Source organism: Trachemys scripta, chromosome 3 (assembly GCF_013100865.1).
Source record: "Trachemys scripta elegans isolate TJP31775 chromosome 3, CAS_Tse_1.0, whole genome shotgun sequence".
Lineage (NCBI taxonomy): Eukaryota > Metazoa > Chordata > Testudines > Emydidae > Trachemys > Trachemys scripta.
In genome coordinates this window covers 136,113,657-136,134,646 of record NC_048300.1, presented here as the reverse complement: position 1 = coordinate 136,134,646, position 20,990 = coordinate 136,113,657, and the positions used below count along the sequence as shown (strand labels likewise).

The window sequence follows — 20,990 nt, the reverse complement described above, 5'->3', positions numbered from 1 at the left end:
CAAAAAGAAGAACAGGAGTACTTGTGGCACCTTAGAGACTAACAAGTACTCCTGTTCTTCTTTTTGCGGATACAGACTAACACGGCTGCTACTCTGAAACCTAAAGAAATATATTCAACTTGCAAAACTAAACAATTTTAATGTTCTTGAAAGCAGCACACCTTGTTCAGCATGCCAGTGTTTGTGGTAAACACCCTTCATGGATCACTGTCTGTGTGAATGTCACCAGGATTTTGAAATTTGTATACACACATCAGCTAATCTATCACTTCCTGCCCACCATGTATCCATGGGATCCCAAGGCAGACATGCCGTTACATACAATTTGATCACTATTGCAGCAAATGCAATTTGGTACAAATATTGCTAAGAGACTTGATGAAGAACAATCAAAATCTTCCAATGCATCATAAATAAATAAATAATATTGCCCTAGGAAATCAAAAAAACTATACCATAATGTGTCTCATGCCTCCCTATCCCTATGGTTTCTATACATTATGGCTGGAATTGTCAAAAGTACTTAGCATTTGCCAAACTTTGTTCCCATTTACATCAATGGGAGTTTTACCATACAATAAGGTTTAGTTTTTAAAAAATGATATTATTTACCTACTTCCCCAACAGGAGCACTGGGAAGATTAATTATTTGATCTTAATATAAGACAACAAAAATGAAAACATTTTAAAAATTTAAACTGAAGTACAAGAAAGACTATTTCTACTTCTGTTTAATAATGACTTAAAATAATAATCCAGACAAGGAATTGCCCCCCTGAAACCTGATAAACCTACACAGCACAAAACCTAAATACATTTTCAAACAACAATTTAAACAGCCAGAAATATACTACTCCACTCTGCACTGCCATTGGTCAAAAAAATTCCTAATTTGGGCAACCAATGGAGGGAAAACACCCTCAGACAAAGGGGTTGATATGATCTCTTCTGTCTTTTATGATTACTTCCCCAAACTACCACTACCACCTCTAGCTTGGCTGGAATAGGTCTCAGATAGATATTTTTTCTTTCATCTATGCCCTAATCTCTACCAGATTTTGATTAAGGCACTCAGCAACATCACCTCAATTGGATGAGATAGAGCCAGGCTGGTTATCATCTGCATCTGAAAACATCACAATTTTTGCCTCGTTAATCCTTCCAGGAGCCTCTCATTATAGCTAGAACCCTGCTGCACCCCATAGTTGAGATTCCTAGGAGAAGCAAAACAATTGCCTACAACTGTGGTCTAAACTCTCTCTCAGATAAAAAAGTTTGAATTTACAAAAGAATCAATGCCATCATTGCTGCTAGGGCCTGCTTGTGAGTCAACAACATCCCATGATTAATGATCTTGAAGGCAGCTGGCAGAACTAGCAATATCATCTTAGATGCTTGATTTTTATCCATTACCAGGAGGAGATAATTGACCAATATAACCAGTGCAGTCTCCTGGCCAAACACAAGTTTCTATACAGATTGACAAGTGTCAAGAAGACCAGGAGCATCTTCCTAGTACTTCCCTACTGGCCCTCACCAGTCAGGAAAAAATTGGACCTTAAACACAGATGTAGCACAAAGTTCTTCAACATCTAGAGTACCTCTAAGCATTACTGTCCTAAACTGAGTTTGCCACTTGGGATACAGCTCTGTGCTCCTGAATGCTAATGCATTGCTCTGGGTCAGCTCAATTATATTTGCAAAATAATAAATTTCATCACCAAATGTGGGACTCAGACCAGCCATTGAGCAGAGACAGTCCAGATTAGTCAAGCTGTCTAAAGAACCCCTGTCTGAAATTTGGTAGAGACTAAGAGCCATTCCTTTGCTTCATGCACAGCCATGGCATAAGAATTTTAAAAATCTTTACTCAGCTTTTACCCAAGACTTGTACTATGAGCACCGTACCACTTCATTTGTCAGAGGTGTTTCATAAACCAAAGTAAGCTGTAAGAGTGAACCTGGGGAAAAGAACATCAAGGGGACACTGGTAGGGAAGACCAAAAGATTGTTAAAATATCCTCTGGACAGAGTGATTCTTTGGAGAAACAACATTTTCCCTCAGAGCTCTCTGAGAATCCTTTAGTTCCATTACCCTATAAGGCCAGACCACCAAAACGGGCCCTTCATTCTGACAGGAGAGAAATGCTACAGCCACAAAGTTGGGAGAGAATATTCACTCCATGACACAGGTATAATTTTCAGTTGCCTTTACCTGAACCAAACACAACAACTACAGCATGACTTGCTGTATGAGTGAGCTTGCAACAAGCTAAGATAGTCATAGCTACCATTGTTGTCAAGAAGTCCTCAGCTGACTCAGGGAGTTTGTCATCTATGTGGATGCTGATGTCAACACGAACGATCAGCCTCAGAGGTTCCAAAACCACAGGAGTGAGGAATTTCATCAGCTCCAACAGAACCTTTGCAGTGAAGCAGGGCAATCGGGACATGGATAGCAGGACATCTTAACCCCTGCCCAGGACTCACATGGAAGATGTACACCGAGCTTTTCTGGGCCCAATCTGCCCTCAGTTACACAGCTATACCCCCGCCCCCATTTTAATCAAGGGGGATTACAGCCATGTAACTGAGGAGAAAATGGAATCCTGCAAATCTTCCTCACATCAGTGGTCCTCCCTTGGACAAGAAGTCACACTGACATCAATGCGAAGTGACCCATTGGCTTCAACACAATTACATTCATGAGTGAGGGTTTACTGAGGCTTCAGTCCTTACTATCTACACTAGTGATATTTTAACCTTGGGGTTCACTGTGATATTAACTAGATCAGCCACAAAGTAGACCAGTGAAGGACCTGATCCTGTAAACCTTTATGCCTGTAACTTTACTCTCATGAGGAGGCCTATTGATTTCAGTAGAACTTCTCCCATGTCTGTGTCCAGGAGCAAGCGAGTGCAATGTGCTTGTCTGCACTGAATGCCAGGCAACTGGGAGCTATTTGGTTCATGGTGTAGGAATTATCTGAAACTTCTCAATGGGGAGCAGAAAATGAGGTATCAGAATTCTCCCTTGAAACAGTGAAGAAGGGGAGAGAGGAGAAATTTACTTTCCAAGCAGTCATGAGTGGAAGGGCAAGATCCCTTACCCTTTCTGACTGGGACACAGCAGGAATGAAGATAAAGAAAAGAGGAGCTAATGCACGGGATAGCATTATAGTGTAGACATGCCCTATTTGAGTTTGATCCCATTAGTTGCTAAGGGTATGTCTACACTATAAACTTATGTTTATAAACTATGTTAGGTCCATTTACAGCCCTCACAGTAATTACCCAGTAGGGAGCAGAGAGCCTGGCGGGGCAGCCGGGCTCCTGGCAGGGAGCTCTGCGCCTGGTGTCCAGTCAGCTGCCCCATTCCCGCTGGGGAGGAGGGAGCTGAGAAGCCTGGTGCAGGTGCCCCATTCCCAGCAGGGAGTGGAGAGCCTGGGGGATGGAGGGAAGGGCAGTCAGGCTTCTGGCGGGGAGATCCGTGCCTGGAATTTGGTCAGCTGCTGTGCTCCCAATGGGGAGCTGGGAGCCTGGGCAGCAGTGCAGATTGGAGTGGGGAGGCTGGCTCGGAGCAGGGAGTCAGGATCCCAGGGGGGAGCAGAGCTCCCTACAGGGAGCTTGGGCAGCAGCCCAGCTTGAAGCAGAGACTGGAAATTTGGAAACTGACAAGAATGACTGCTAATAGATGTAAGTAACGCAGAGTCTTACAGGGACACTGTGCTGCCCTAACTACACTGAGGGTATGTCTACACTACGAAATTAGTTCGAATTTATAGAAGCCGGTTTTATTGAAATCGGTTGTATACAGCCGATTGTGTATGTCCACACAATAAAATGCTCTAGGTGCTCTAGTCGGCAGACCGCGTCCACAGTACGAGGCTAGCGTCGACTTCCGGAGCATTGCACTATGGGTAGCTATCCCACAGCTATCCCACAGTTCCCGCAGTCTCTGCCGCCCCTTGGAATTCTGGGTTGAGATCCCAATGCCCGGATGATGCAAAACAGTGTCGCGGGCGGTTCTGGGTACATGTCGTCAGGCCCCTCCCTCCCCCGTCACAGCAACGGCAGACAATAGATTCGCGCCTTTTTATCTGGGTTACCTGGGTTACCTGTGCAGACAACATGGAGCCCGCTCAGCACAGCTGAGCTCACCATCACCATATGTCCTCTGGGTGCCGGCAGACGTGGGACTGCATTGCTACACAGCAGCAGCTGCTAACTGCCTTTTGGCGGTAGACGGTGCAGTAGACTGGTAGCCTTCATCGGCGATCTGGGTGCTGGCAGCCGTGGGGCTTGCCTTTTGGCAGTAAATGGTGTATTATGACTGTTAGCCGGCCTATTACAAGTCGGGTCATCGCACGTTAGCAGAGTCTTCCCTGAGCAGCAGCTCGTGCAATAGGCCTGAAGACCATCGTCATACACCGCCCAGTATTTGCTGCCAAGCACCCAGAAAGATGCCGAGGGCTATCAGTCACGCTGCACCGTCGTCTTAAGATGTAAAAAATAGATTTTCTCTGTATTCATTTGCTTCCCCCTCCCTCCGTCAACAGGGTTTTCAGTTTAATCTTTGGGGGGGACCAGTCTGTGACAGTTGTTTGTGTCTCTCCCTGATGCACAGCCACCGTTCTTTATTTTAATTCCCTGTGCCTGTACGCCATGTCGTCACTCGGCCCCCCTCCCTCCTTCCCCTAGGCCGTCAGATACTACGTTTGCGCCACAGCTCGAGCCGAGAAGCGGTTCGCGCCTTTTCTTTGAATTCTGGGTTGAGATCCCAATGCCCGGATGATGCAAAACAGTGTCGCGGGCGGTTCTGGGTACATGTCGTCAGGCCCCTCCCCCCTCGTCACAGCAACGGCAGACAATAGATTCGCGCCTTTTTACCTGGGTTACCTGTGCAGACAACATACCACGGCAAGCATGGAGCCCGCTCAGCTCAGCTGAGCTCACCGTCACCATATGTCCTCTGGGTGCCGGCAGACGTGGGACTGCATTGCTACACAGCAGCAGCTGCTAACTGCCTTTTGGCGGTAGACGGTGTAGCATGAGTGATAGCCGTGGGGCTGGCAGCCGTAGTGCTGCATTGCACCAGCCCCTTGCAGGCGATGGTATATTATGACTGGTACCCGTCGTCGTCGTACTGGTATGGCTGTCAATCATGGCCACCTGGGCAGACATGCTACTGTTTCGATGATGACGGTTACCAGTCATAATATACTATTTTCTGCCAATTGCCCAATATTGTCTGCTAAGCACCCAGAAGAGGCCGAGGGCGATGCTGGGTGCTGGCGGACGTGGGGCTGGCAGACGTGGGGCTGCATTGCTACACAGCAGCAGCCCCTTGCCTTTTGGCAGATGATGGCATATTATGATTGGTATCCGTCATCGTCATACTGGTATGGCTGTCACTCATGCTGCAGCGTCGGCTGCCACCTTAAGATGTAAAAAATAGATTTGTTCTGTGTTCATTTGCTTCCCCTTCCTCCGTGAAATCAACGGCCTGCTAAGCCCAGGGTTTCCAGTTTAATCTTTGGGGGGACCATTCTGTGTGACAGTTGTTTGTGTTTCTCCCTGTTCCTGTACCTGTACGCCATGTCGTCACTCGGCCCTCCCTCCCTCCCGCCCTCCTTCTCCTGGTCCATCAGATACTACTTTCGCGCCTTTTTTCTGACCAGGCGCCATAGCTAGCACTGGGATCATGGAGCCCGCTCAGATCACCGCGGCAATTATGAGCACTATGAACACCACGCGCATTGTCCTGGAGTACATGCAGAGCCAGAACATGCCAAGGCGAAACCCGGACCAGGCGAGGAGGCGATTGCAGCGCGGCGACGAGAGTGATGAGGAAATTGACATGGCCATAGACCTCTCACAAGGCACAGGCCCCAGCAATGTGGAAATCATGGTGTTACTGGGGCAGGTTGATACCGTGGAACGCCGATTCTGGGCCCGGGAAACAAGCACAGACTGGTGGGACCGCATCGTGCTGCAGGTATGGGACGATTCCCAGTGGCTGCGAAACTTTCGCATGCGTAAGGGCACTTTCATGGAACTTTGTGACTTGCTTTCCCCTGCCCTGAAACGCCAGGATACCAAGATGAGAGCAGCCCTCACAGTTGAGAAGCGAGTGGCAATAGCCCTGTGGAAGCTTGCAACGCCAGACAGCTACCGGTCAGTCGGGAATCAATTTGGAGTGGGCAAATCTACTGTGGGGGCTGCTGTGATCCAATTTGCCAGGGCAATGAAAGACCTGGTGATAGCAAGGGTAGTGACTCTGGGCAACGTGCAGTCAATAGTGGATGGTTTTGCTGAAATGGGATTCCCAAACTGTGGCGGGGCCATAGACGGAACCCATATCCCTATCTTGTCACCGGAGCACCAAGCCACCGACTACGTAAACCGCAAGGGGTACTTTTCAATGGTGCTGCAAGCCCTGGTGGATCACAAGGGACGTTTCACCAACATCAACGTGGGATGGCCGGGAAAGGTACATGATGCTCGCGTCTTCAGGAACTCTGCTCTGTTTCGAAAGCTGGAGGAAGGGACTTTCTTCCCGGACCAGAAAGTGACCATTGGGGATGTTGAAATGCCTATCGTGATCCTTGGGGACCCAGCCTACCCCTTAATGCCATGGCTCATGAAGCCATACACAGGCAGCCTGGACAGGAGTCAGGACCTGTTCAACTACAGGCTGAGCAAGTGCCGAATGGTGGTGGAATGTGCATTTGGACGTTTAAAAGCGCGCTGGCGCAGCTTACTGACTCGCTCAGACCTCAGCGAAAAGAATATCCCCATTGTTATTGCTGCTTGCTGTGCGCTCCACAATATCTGTGAGAGTAAGGGGGAGACATTTATGGCGGGGTGGGAGGTTGAGGCAACTCGCCTGGCCGCTGATTACGCGCAGCCAGACACCAGGGCGGTTAGAGGAGCACAGCAGGGCGCGGTGCGCATCAGAGAAGCTTTGAAAACGAGTTTTGTGACTGGCCAGGCTACTGTGTGAAACTTCTGTTTGTTTCTCCTTGATGAACCCTCCAACCCCCCCCCCCCGACCCGGTTCACTCTACTTCCCTGTAAACCAACCACCCCACCCCACCCTCCCCTCCCCTCCCGCTTGCAGAGGCAATAAAGTCATTGTTTTTTCACATTCATGCATTCTTTATTAGTTCCTTACAGAGGTAGGGGGATAATTGCCAAGGTAGCAGGGATGGGTGGGGGAGGAGGGATGGAAAAGGACACACTGCATTTTAAAACTTTAACTCTTATTGAAGCCCAGCCTTCTGATGCTTGGGCGATCATCTGGGGTGGAGTGACTGGGTGGACGGAGGCCCCCCCACCGTGTTCTTGGGCGTCTGGGTGACGAGGCTATGGAACTTGGGGAGGAGGGCTGTTGGTTACACAGGGGCTGTAGCGGCGGTCTCTGCTCCTGCTGCCTTTCCTGCAACTCAACCATACGCTCGAGCATATCACTTTGATGCTCCAGCAGACGGAGCATTGCCTCTTGCCGTCTGTCTGCAAGCTGACGCCACCTATCGTCTTCAGCCCGCCACCTCTCCTCTCGTTCATGTTGGACTTTTCTCATCTCCGACATTGACTGCCTCCACGCATTCTGCTGTGCTCTATCAGCGTGGGAGGACATCTGCAGCTCCGTGAACATCTCGTCCCTCGTCTTACGTTTTCTCTTTCTAATGTTCACGAGCCTCTGCGAAGGAGAAACATTTGCAGCTGGTGGAGGAGAAGGGAGAGGTGGTTAAAAAAGACACATTTTAGGGAACAATGGGTACACTCTTTCATTACAAGGTCGCATATTTCGGCTTGCAGGCAGCCATCGTAGGCCACAGTGTTTTGGCTTATTTAACCTTCTTAACATGCGGGAAAGGTTGCAAACAGCAGCGCATTTCCCATCTCAAGGATGAATTGGGTTGTCCATTTAAAATGGGGTTTCAATGTAAAAGGAGGGGGCTGCGGTTTCCCGGTTAACATGCGGCACAAACACAAGTAAACCACCCCCCCCACACACACACACACGATTCTCTGGGATGATCACTTCACCCCTCCCCCCCACCGCGTGGTTAACAGCGGGGAACATTTCTGGTCCGAATAGCAGGAACGGGCGCCTCTGAATGTCCCCCTTAATAAAATCACCCCATTTCAACCAGGAGAGCTTTCTGGAGATGTCCCTGGAGGATTTCCGCTCCATCCCCATACACGTTAACAGACTTGCTTGCTTTTTTTTGTAATGTTTACAAATATTTACAAAGTTACACTCACCAGAGGTCTCCTGTGTGCCCTGAGGGTCTTGGGTGAGTTCGGGGGTTACTGGTTCCAGGTCCAGTGTCACAAACATATCCTGGCTGTTGGGGAAACCGGTTTCTCCGCTTCCTTGCTGCTGTGAGCTACCTACAGTACCTCCATCGTCATCTTCCTCGTTCCCCGAACCGTCTTCCCTGTGTGTTTCTCCAGTGAGAGAGTCATAGCACACGGTTGGGGTAGTGGTGGCTGCACCCCCTAGGATCGCATGCAGCTCCGCGTAGTAGCGGCAAGTTTGCGGCTCTGCCCCGGACCTTCCGTTTGCTTCTCTGGCTTTGTGGTAGGCTTGCCTTAGCTCCTTAATTTTCACGCGGCACTGCTGTGTGTCCCTGTTATGGCCTCGGTCCTTCATGGCCTTGGAGATCTTTTCTAATACTTTTCCATTTCTTTTACTGCTACGGAGTTCAGCTATCACTGCTTCATCTCCCCATATGGCGAGCAGATCTCGTGCCTCCCGTTCGGTCCATGCTGGAGCTCTTTTGCGATCCTGGGAGGACTCCATGACGGTTACCTGTGCTGATGAGCTCTGCGTGGTCACCTGTGCTCTCCACGCTGGGCAAACAGGAAATGAAATTCAAACCTTCGCGGGTCTTTTCCTGTCTACCTGGTCAGTGCATCTGAGTTGAGAGCGCTGTCCAGAGCGGTCACAATGAAGCACTGTGGGATAGCTCCCGGAGGCCAATAACATCGAATTCCGTCCACACTACCCCAATTCCGACCCGCAAAGGCCGGTTTTATCGCTAATCCCCTCGTCGGAGGTGGTGTAAAGAAACCGGTTTAAAGGGCCCTTTAAGTCGAAAGAAAGGGCCTCGTTGTGTGGACGTGTCCAGGCTTAATTCGGTTTAACGCTGCTAAAGTCGACCTAAACCCGTAGTGTAGACCAGGCCTGACATAAGCCCTACACCTCTTGTGGAAGTGGAGTTATGATGTTGGTATAGTAGGCCACTTACATTGGCAGGAGCAAGGCTGTAGTATATACACGGACATAATCAGGTTGATGTAAGCTGCCTAACACTGTAGTTTAGACCAGACCTGAGTGTCCTCAATCCTCAGTGAAGATAATGGGAGTTGCATGTGCTCAGAACCTCATATAGTCAGGCCCAAATTGGATTTCTGATTTTCGTTTGCCAGGGAGAAGGTATCAGTGCGTGAAATCCTGGCCCTACTGAAGTCATTGGGACTTGTCCCCCCGCTGCTTACTTCTCCATTTAGCTTTGGGTTATTTCCCCACTGGGCAAATGGCTAGTAGTGACTGGAGAAAATTCAGACAGCTGCAGAGCCTGCTATTCCGCTTGGACTCTTACACACAAATGGTCACCCACCCAATGGAAACGACTGTATATTAAAATTATGTTATGGGTCTGTTTGATACTCAGAACAGCATGAATATGCCAGCTAAGCCCCCTCAAGACACAGCATTGGGATGAGAAATGAGCAAAGTTGCTCTGTTCTACTCAGATGTTGGAAAAGCTTGAAACGTTAATTTTTTATGGTTGTGTTCCTCCATCAGCTCTTGCTATTATTTTTCATGCAGTTTGTTTCAATGTGACTGTCTTAATTCCTGCATGCTCTGGATTATTTATATGCTGCAAACTGAACTCTGCCCAGGAGTGCTCCAATGTAGTTTGTGATTAAGACAGGTGAAGTACCAAGGGCCGGTACAGTTTACTTGATCAATTAAACTAGCCATCCAGCAGGCTAACAGACCATGCAGGCTCAAAATGACAAACTTGTGGGCTGATAAGAAATTGGCACTCAGGGCTCTCCTGTCTGAGGACTGTGTATATTAATACAGACCAGGCTGATTTTTAGGAACTGGAGCTCTGCTGAGTGTAGCTTTATCCATGCATGTCTAGCAAACCTACAAAAAAGTTGTACATTCATTTGCTTGTATGTTTCCAGCATTAGGACTGCAGGATTGGGCCCTTCAGTAGAGTTACAGCAGTGATTAACTTGGTCTTTTATGTATAAATACAATAGGGACTTTCTTGTTACAATTGCAAAAGGCAATATAATGTAAATGTATTAAAACAAACAGATTTTTTTAAAATTCCAACCATATTTTGAGGGAACCTGGGTTAGTAATGGTGGTTTAAAAAAAAACAAACCTCTGTCTTCTTTAAGACCATTCAGTCTCATTCTCTCTTTCTCTTGTTATCTTTCAGAGCATGCTTCTTGAACTATCATCTATCATGAAAAAATAATGCCAGTCTGGGGACAAGAAACAAACCAAAGAATTGGGTACAAACCATTCCTCAACAGGAAGCAAAAAGAGCAACCTCTCCGTTTATTCTGAAGCTAAAAAGCATGATGCAGTTCATGGAAGAAAGCCCTTGCTTTACACACCGCCAAGTTTTATGCCAGCACACGTAGCAACGTAGCCTGACTCCCATTGTGGGCTGACAACCTGCTTCAAAACTCAAGATTTCGCTCACATATACCAAGCAGCAGCTGCTTCGTGTGTGCAGTTACTGCAGAAATAGCCTTGTGTCCTTGGAGAACATTTGGGAGGCACAACTTGTTGTTTAGGCCTGTAGTGTTTATCTCTATAAGATGCAAGATCTATACTTTCAAAGGAGTGGTAAGAGCAAAGATATTTGCAAGGAAGGGTTCGTTAGATAGGAAGGTTTTCTGAAGGATTCTTTTACATCTCACTCCCCGGGGCCTGCTAGCCAGTGAATAAAAGATGAAAGCAGCACACCAGGACTTTGTAGCACAGTCCTCCTGGTTTAACAAAGAGACCCGAATCCAAGCGGCTGCTCAGCAACCTGGGCTAAAGTGAAGCTCACGTTCTTTTAGGGATTAATTGCCACTCTGACATTGTCTCCCTCATTGCCAACACCCTCACCGCAAAAAACAAAAACAAAACAAAAAAAAAACAACCCACCAACAAAAAACAATACACACAATTGAATTGGCTGATTGCTTTTTAATGTGCAGCTTATGCATTCTTCTTCAGTTTGCTAAATGAGAGATCCTTAAAACATCTGCCCGGGATCATAAAGATCTCATTCCTTTGTTCATTCCATCAGTTCCTATATGGGCTGTACAAAAGAAAAAAAACATGGCCTATTTGATAGGAAATAGCTGCCTTGGATTATTAGATTTCTAATATGTGCACAACCCAGGACAATCGCACTTCCAACCCATGTATCTTAAAAATAAGGCACCTTCTCCCAGACTATCCATATCACTGTCCCCGGTCATGTGCTCATCAACTCCTCCTATTCATTATTCAACGACACACTCTCATCTCTTGCCTTTGTTATCAATGCTCCATTTGTTCCAGTGAAGAATCACATTTTTAAGCAAGCTAGTTGGTTGGTATGTCAGTCTCCCTAATCATGCAAAGCCTTTGTGGTTCTGACAGCTGCACCGAAATAGTAGTAAAAAGCACACCCCCCTCCTCCCTGCCAAAAAGCGCCGAGTGTAAAAAGCGATTAGGCTGCTCACTGAACTTGCATAGTGCTTTTATCCTAGTTTTAATGACTTCCATCCATACTCCTCAAGGATGGATCATTGCCTCAGTTACACACTGTTTGGTTAAGCTATTGCTTGTTTTTTTTTTTTTTTAAGTGAAAAATGAAACCAAAAACCCCAGCCATTAAAGAAGCAGCCGTGACTTCTTACGGATGGATAAACAAAGCTTGACTATAGACAGGGAGTAGAGTATGTGCTGTATGGAGATATAAATGATGAAGTATCTTCTGACAAACTTGAGAGGAAAGGGGCCTTTGCTGATGTATGTTCCAGCTTTTCCAGCAAGACTCTGGAGTGTAGTATCACCGTTCTTTTTTTCTGAAGGAGAGGGGTTATTTTACTTATAAGGACTCTGCTGGTTTAAAAATCACAGGCCAGGTTTAGTCCTGTAGAAGCAAAAGGGTGCAAGTTACATCTCCAGGGGCAGCGGCACTGGCAGAGGCATTTATCCTCAAAGCTGGGCAGTCTGTGGTGTACTTTTTTGTCTATAAAAAGACTATGGCTTTATAGGAGCTCTCCCCGATGGAGGCTTCCTGGGCAGTGCGCTGAATTAGTGTGCATCTCCCAGCGGGCCTAGCTAGGTCACACCCACTTTGGCCCTGATTCAGCAAAGCATTGAACACACTCTTAAGTCAAACTGAATCAAGGCTTTTGTGGGTTGTGCTGGCCAGCTCCCGGCCTCCAGATGGACTTGGGATTGCAGGCAGCTCACATTGCTATCCCCTTCTTTCTGGCAATCTTAATGTGATGGCGGGGGGGGGGGGGGGGGGGAGGGAGTTGCAGCCTGGAGACTTTAAAAAAACGCATTAAACTTCCTTGTCTGAGTTACCACCACCGTAACAGTATTAAAACAATATAATTTGCTTTCTTTTGTTTACGCTCTTTATTTTTTGCATTCCTCTCAGCTTGAACAATGCTAACACATGAGCCAGACTCATTTCCAGGTTTCCATTCATTAGTGGAATGCTGCAATGTTTGGGCTGCAAATGCTGCAGGGATTTTTGTTTGCTTGTTTGTTCTGGGTTGGAATTTTTGCTTTGTTTTGCATTTCCATAGACACAATTCTATTTTCTCTTAGGTTTTGTTAAAAAATACAGTGGTTACTTAAGTGATGTTGAGAATGCAGGATGAGAACTAGCTTGAATCAGTACTATGGGAATATAGTTATGAGAGTTACTCCGTACACTCAGTCCTACATCAACACCCCTCTGGTAGTCCTGCAATCAGGGCCGGCTCTAGCATTTTTGCCGCCCCAAGCAGCAAAAAAAAAAAAAAAAAGCCGCGATCGCAATCGGCGGCAGCTCTACCGCTGCTTCATTCTACAGCGGCAATTCGGCGGCAGGTCCTTCGCTCTGAGAGGGAGTGACGGCCCCGCCGCCGAATTGCCGCCGAACGGCCGGACATGCCGCCCCCCTCTTCATTGGCCACACCAGGCACCTGTTTGCTACGCTGGTGCCTGGAGCTGGCCCTGCCTGCAATGGACCTGCCTGCAGCACAGATAGCCAGTCGTACTGTACTCAGCCTAAACGGGTGGAGGTTTTGTCATGTGGTCAAAGATTAACCATGTTTCCCATATCCTCCAGAAATTAACCATTACTCTGGCATTAATAAATAGGACATTAATTTCAGAGGCAAGAAAAGTTGATATACAATACATAATGATATGTCTTTATTTCATCAACAGAAATGGTGTCTAGACAAAATTCAGTTAACACTAGCAATTCAAATGAATGGAAAGTTTTTTTTTTTTTTGCACAATACTGTATTTACAATGAGTAAATGAAGTTTTAAATTCATTAGTTCATAACAATGCTTTTTTTTCCAAAAAGGTAAAAATTCTTAGTAACAGAGAATAAGCATCAACAGCCATCTCGTTTATACAATAAAAATCACAAGAAACCACAGTCACCTAGAAAAAAATAATAAAGACAAGCTTAAGAACTAGTACAATAAAATGATGCATTGAATTAAGTTACATTAATCGCATAGAATCTGTGTAAAAAGTATGTAGAAAAACACCTGATGTAACCTGTTACAGTCATTGACCAGTTATGAGAGGTACAGAGGATTATACAGGTAGATATGTGTGAAAACTGTCCATATACTGTTTGACCTGTGGAGGAAGAGAAGAGGGGTTGCACCCCCTTGCATACACGGATAAAACCCTGTTTTGAATATGGCCTCTGAAATCTGTAAGGCATATATTAGAGGTGCACTTGTATCCAACTGGTTCTGGAACAAACTCTTAGGGCAATTCCACTCTTGAAATCAAAAGGTGATGCTTGAAATTAATAGCAAATAACAAGCATCGAAGATCACCAAAGCGTTTAGTATAATTTCTGCTAGTCTGAAGGATCCAGATACTTTCGGTCAGAGCATGAGTAGCGAGTACAGTATCTAAACACATACAATTCTTTCAGTTATAGTACAAATGCAGGATAACATTGTCTCAGGAAAATGCAGTGTTCTAAATATGATGGGTCCAAGAGAGAACAACAATCCAGATAATGAAATCGCTCCCCCATCACACCATAAACTTTAGGGTTGTTGGCTTGGCCCTGTTATAGAGATGGGTTCAGCTGCGAAACCCAGAGTTCAGATTCTGGTCTCTCCCAAAAGTCTGTGGATCCAAGCATCCCCGTTTGGTTTTGGAGCCATCTCCAGTTCTAAGAAGCGGACAAAATCAAATACTGACAATTCTGTCTTATCCACTTTTTCAAAGTCAGTTATTTTCTGCATGCCCGTAATCAGTCCAAAGCGACAATTTCGGCATTGCATGTGTGTTTTTTAATCATGTGGGTGGATTACACCTACATAAATGGCTATTTCATATAAAGTTAACAAAACTGGAATAAGAATGGGATTTACCCAACTGTTATTTTTCCTATGGTTTGATTTAGCTAATTATTATGTCACAGTTTTAAAAAAAGCATTTTAAGCATTCCTCACTGCCAAAAAAGGGGATTTTATTTGCCCAATGGCAGCATTATATGTGTATTACAGTAAAAAATTTGATATAAATACTACCTATCTTGGTGGAGTGTAGGAAAATACTGTACACTTTGTCATTGCAAGTAATGCCATTATATCTTTCACACTAAAGAGAATAATTTATTATTCTACAATCCACCAACAATAGATTTTTTTATATAAAGAGTCACTTTTTGAATGCACATGTATATACACATATATTGTATTCTGCAGCATCAAGTCTGATGCCTGAGTCATGAAATATTCCAAACAGTATTATAAATCTACATATATGTATTATAAACAGGTGAACATACACACACTAACTGTAATTACATATATAACTAAGTTTTGGATTGCCTTGGCAGAGACAAACTACAATACAACCTTGATGTGTAGAGAAAATACACATTATATGTTGTAGGAGGCAACAGAATATAAATTCTTTGTGTTATTTTTATCTAAAATAAGGTGTAACTAGAAACATTAAGACATGCCATACTCAGCAGATCCTCTTGGCTACATCATCAACTCCATTGCTCTTACTGAAGCTAAACCTTTTCTAGACAGAATCTAAAAGACATACATTTAAAATGATGCAAATGTAGACTATGGACCCTGCTAACAAATCATCACAAAACGTATTTCAAATTGGAAGGAGATGAAGATTGCTCCTCATTTAAATCAAGGTAATCAGCTTAACTGTGGAGGACTTGAAGTAGATTAGAATGCAAGCTTGTGTAGGCTTGACTAATATTCCCTATGTTTTATGTTAAAATACACTACAGTTCTGTTCTCTAATCCCAGATTTATTTCTATTTTAACATAAACAGCAATGGAATATATGACACCAGTGAGGATGTGATCTAACTTCTGGAATTACAGTGTTTCATCATGTTTTCCTTAAAAGGTCAAATTTTCTCTTATAGGATTTTGCCAACTCCAGCATACAGGTTTGTTTTCTTTAATTGGCAATCATAAGGTTAAATATTAAAAATCTAACTATACAAATATGCATTTCTATTTAAGCTTTTTAAAATAAAGACTCAACAAAGTGTTGAAGTTAGGATTAACAACCATACTATCAGCATTAATAATTTCTCTGGCAGCCAGTTATTCTTTATTGACAAAGTTACTTTTATCTAGTTCCCACTCTCCCTTTTAAAGAGAGGTAGCAATTGGCGTACTAATCACTGTGGTTTGCCTTTGCAACACAACATTTTTTACTTCCTTGGGCGCAGGGGGAGGAATACAAGGATTAGATCCAAAAATATAGTGCATCTTAAAAGCAGCATATATCCTTAGAAAGACATATAATAAATTACGCATACAATATATAAAATAATAGTTTTATACTGCAGCATCAAACTCTGACGCCTGAGTCATCATATGTTAGGAAGTCTGTGATATAAATACTGAGATGTCCTGATAACATGGCTGACCTTTTTTTCCCCGCTACCTCTTTGTTCCAGAATCAGCTTTTAATGAACTTTAATTACTTCCAAGGCACCTCCAGATAACGCAGAGAAACAAATACATTATATAGTGTAGTACTCATTTGACACAAGTATAATAAGCCTAAATGAAATGAGGTTTTCTGGCAATACAAGTATAGCAAAGGTAAATAAAAAGGAGAACTAGATGTACTGGACAAAGCTAGATGGCTCAAGAATTCACACTCATGCTATATTGGTGCAGCATTCAATATGACAACCCGGCCCAATCTTGCACAAAATTTCAAAGCAATACATTAGAGACCAGAAACTGCAGCTTTCTTCATGAATAACTGCATGATCCTTATTTAAAAAGATACATTTTTGTTGGCTAAACCTCTTAATTTGCTAAATATTGTAGTTAATTTTTTTTTTAAATTGGATTTTTGGTCAACTGTTTTAATATCTCACTACAGATTATTTATTTCAACTCGTGTCCAGTTCTGAAGCTAATTCTCCTAGATGTTTCCCTTTAAAGTTAACCCAATAACAGTTTTGAGAGCCACATGGTTCAGAAGAGCAAAAACAGAAACGCGTAAATATAGGTCAAGGAAGCAATGACAAATCAGTCACTTCTAACGGTGAAGAATGAAATCAAACATCATGAAAAGCTTGAAAAGCGAGAGAGAGAGAGAGAGAGAGAGAGACTTATTTGAGCAGTGGTTTTAAATATCAGTTCCCATGAAAAAGAAAATCAGGAGGCCCAGCACCAGAATGAGCCGGGTCGATCCCAAGAGCTGCAGCACATGTTCTGTGGGTGGCTTTTTTGTTTGTTTGTTTTTAACCGTTGGAATGAGGTCAAGAGTACCAGTTGCACATGAGTCGTTAGCAGGGTAAATCTTCATGTCAGGATGCTAGTTCAAACTTTGTTTTATACTCATAAAACATTCTATCTATATAGGTGGTCACTTAAAAATAAAAAAAAGGCAACAGAAAGTCTTTAAAATACTGTCAGTTGACAAAAAAAATAGCTATGATGCTATAATGTGATTCACATTTAGTTTTAAACTCTAGCTTTCACTATGGTCTCACAGAAACAAGACATCTCTGCAAAACACAGAGTTGTTCTGCAACGTCAATGAATTCAAAGGAAAATCAAATTCCCCAGAAAGAGCTTCTAGCTCAGTTTGCTGCACAAAATGGCTGGGGGTGGGAAGTGTTCCAATATATTTAGATCTCTATCTTTTAAAAGAAAGGATGACTTTCCCCCCTTCTTCAACTGTGTGAATTAGGAATTTGTGGCATTTGGATATCTCTGAACATTTAAAGATAAGGATTTTGCACAGAAACGGTTAATACTTAAACATAAATTATGATTTAAAAAAAAAATCACATATCCTACATTATATACTAATTTCTTTGTGCATGCAGAAAAAACATTTTTCAACAAACATGGCACATGCTATATGCATTTCCTCCTCCGTAGCTAGGCTACCGTCGTTTGGGAGAAGAGAGCAGAAGCAAGACTGGCAAGTCCGTGACGGCCCATGAGCACAATCTCAAAACACAAAAATAGAGGAGAGAGGGAGCTGATTCCTCCTCCAGGAAAAGATGCTGATTTACTGAGTGCCTCAAAAGAGCACCAGGACACACCCGTAGTGTAAACATTAGCACAACAGAACCTATTGTCACTTAGTGCTTGTGAAAAGCTGCTTTTTCAAACAGGTGTGCCCAGCTGGTCAATTTTGCAGCAAGAGTGAACAATGTCAATCTGTACAGCATGGGTGGTGTTGTCCAGGATAAAGCCTCAGTACTAGCCACACACCCTGGCGCAGATAGGGAAAAGAATCACAAAATATAATTCAATACACTTATAATACTACTAATACTGATACTATTACTACTAATTCATAATAAAAATGTTAGGAGGACGTTTTTCTGCCTATGCTGTACATAGATGTTATGTTTGGAAAGCTGCTGTCCCACGCTATCATAACACAATTCACTGATTACCTGTTTCACCGTATCACTTGAGATACAAATTCAATACAATTACAACTAAGCCAATTCTCTGAGCAGTCTCCTGTGAGACAGCACTCTTTTAGAAGTTGACTTGTGCTGATGGCAATGCTGTAGAATAAGAGGATTCTATAACACAACACTTCAAATGGTAAGCAACCAAATCAGGTAACATTTTGCTCCTTAGGGGATACAGCATTCACTTGACTTCTGTAAGCAAACATCTGCAAGTCTCAGTTATGGGCCTGATCTTGCAATTCTTTCCTACATGACTAGTCAGATTTCAATAGGCCTGATTCTGATCTCACACCAGTGAGAATCACGAGTAAGTCCACTGAAGTAAATGGAGTAACACCCTGGTAAAACTGGTGGGAGATCAAAATAAGGACCAATGGTACTATACCAGTTGTTTTCAACCCACGGCCTGCTTGTGGCCCAATCAGCATATAGCTGCGGCCCATGTGACATCCTCAGGGCCACACAGGTAGTATATATATTTTATGGATGTGACCCACATAACACAGAGAGCTGCATATGTGGCCCACAATGGTAAGTAGGTTGAGAATCACTGGACTATACGTCTGAGTAGCGACTACTTGCCTGGGAAAGGGTCCAGATTCGGGGTCTGATCCAAAACCCACTGAAGTTGATGGGTGTGTTTCCATTTACTCCAACGGGCTTTGAGGACCTTGGACCCCAATTTAGGAACATATGCTTGACTGATCCACTTTTTATATTTTATTAAAGAGCAAAATACATCTTACCATATAGTCCAAAATCATAATTAACAGCATTTAAACTTTGTTTGGGAAAGAAAAAGAATATAAAAATATTCAAGCAGATTTTCTTTTACACATTATAGGGTGAATTCAGTATTTGGCAAGATTGTTCTTCCTACATAATCATCTCCTGAGTGTTTTTTCTATTAGCTAAAACTTTATAATTTTCTTTCAACTATAAAGCAAAGAATACAGTATACTCAAGTTATACTGAAGTCACAACTTCATTATGAAAAGAGGTTTGACCAGAAACTCAGTGCAAGTGGCAAAGTTGACCATTACTGTACAGTATCTGCAAGAAAATAAAATAAATCCACATTGCTCAAATGGCACAACATGGCTGTGCCAAAATAAAAAACCTGGATATAATTAAAATCTCAGATAAGCTTCCAACATTAAAATTTTATAAATAAGTACAAACTGAATGATATTGCTGAACTGTGAACCAAGAAAAAAAAATCATGTAACAAGTTACCAAACTAGTTCTAGCATTAAAGACAAAAAAGGAATGTTGGAACTTGTTTATACAATATAAATGAAAGTTTCCAGTTGTAGGATGAGAAAAATTGAGGCATGCAGGGACTTTTGCATATGGAGATATATATTTTATATATATTATATATAATATGTACAGTTTAGCTATAAAACTTTGATGTGTAAAGAAGCTGTCTTCAATGAAAAATTGAACATTCAGAGGAAATTCCTGAGTTAGGGTTTTGTGACATGGGTCACTGAGAAAAAAGCTGCAGTTGGGTCCTCAGAGGTGTTATGTCCATCCCTGTTAAGATTGAAATTAACATACAAAAACAGACAGTGTTGCCACTGTTTAATTCCCTGCCTGAGCAAGGGATAGCACCATTGTGAAGATAACTCCTGCTTGTAGAGAGGAGGGAATACTTAAAAACAGTATTGCTGCTAAGACCACTGTAGTGTGCACCAAATACGTTCTTCTAGACAACAAATGAATACTGCCACTGGCTGACTGAAGAACACCTGACCAGGTGTAATGTAAGGTTACAAGTCACTAGGTGTAATCTTTCCTAGGCTGCTCATCTGTTGTACATTTATCAGTCATTTCCTGACAGAAGTCTACTGTCACTGTTTGGCTACTCTGTTCTAGAGGGAGCTCTCTTTCTGAGTAAGTACCTTGGGCAGCTCCATCAAGCCCTCTTCCGGCTGTACAATTTTCGGAGACGTTGTTAGGTAGCCAGTGAGCTCCTAGTTGCACAGAGTCTTGCTCTGAGCAGCACTGCATGCCTTCCCCAACACACTGGGATGTCACTAGGTTTTGCTCTACTCCGGCTGGTGAAGGGTTGATATTGGTGGCTGTTGGTAGATCCATAGGCCTGAGAACAGGGCAATATCGGTGCAGGGCTTGGATCTGTTCAGGGCTCTGCATATCCCTACACACTTCTTGGGAAAGACATGAGAAGTTATCTAACAATTCTCCCATGCATGCTTTCAGCTGATTCCTTTCAGACAGTAATTTCTCTTTCTCACACACCTGAAAAAGAAAGAAAGCATCTTAGCTTCATAAAAGGCCACTTACTGCAGTTAAGGCTCTATTCCAGTTTTACATGTTGCTTTATCCACTCTGTAAAATTACAGACAACATTCTGATTTTGTATGGCACAGGATAAGTCACAGATACATGCAATACTTTGTCCTCTACCTGCTCTGCATGGACTTGTTGCTTGCATGCTACTATCTGCAAGATGTTTGTTCAGTGGAGAGAGTGGTGAATCAGGGTGATACATTTTTGACAATTGGTAAGGCTGAGTAGATAGACTGAGTGTGCAGGCAGATAGATGCGCGCACACACATGTGCTAAAGGAGACCAGAGGAGTTATCTAATGAAAAATACTGACAAAAATGCAAAAAGCTGCAAAAATGTAAAGAAAAGGCCTGAAATTACACAAATAAAGAAAAGCAGATTTTCAGGCCAGAAGAAATCATTATGATCATCTAATCTGACTGCCTCCATTAAACAGGGCAT

At 43.6% G+C, this 20,990-nt stretch overlaps 1 protein-coding gene across 2 annotated transcripts in view; it reads right to left on the bottom strand.

Moving 5' to 3' along the window:
* Positions 1–13,440: 13,440 nt before the first annotated feature.
* Positions 13,441–20,990, bottom strand: part of BACH2 (BTB domain and CNC homolog 2) — a 253,173-nt gene continuing 245,623 nt past the window's right edge. For both annotated transcript variants that reach the window (XM_034766029.1, XM_034766028.1), the window contains one exon: positions 13,441–20,498. In XM_034766029.1, the coding sequence (XP_034621920.1) occupies positions 20,019–20,498 (480 nt within the window). In that variant the 3' untranslated portion in view covers positions 13,441–20,018. The remainder of the gene's footprint in view (positions 20,499–20,990) is intronic.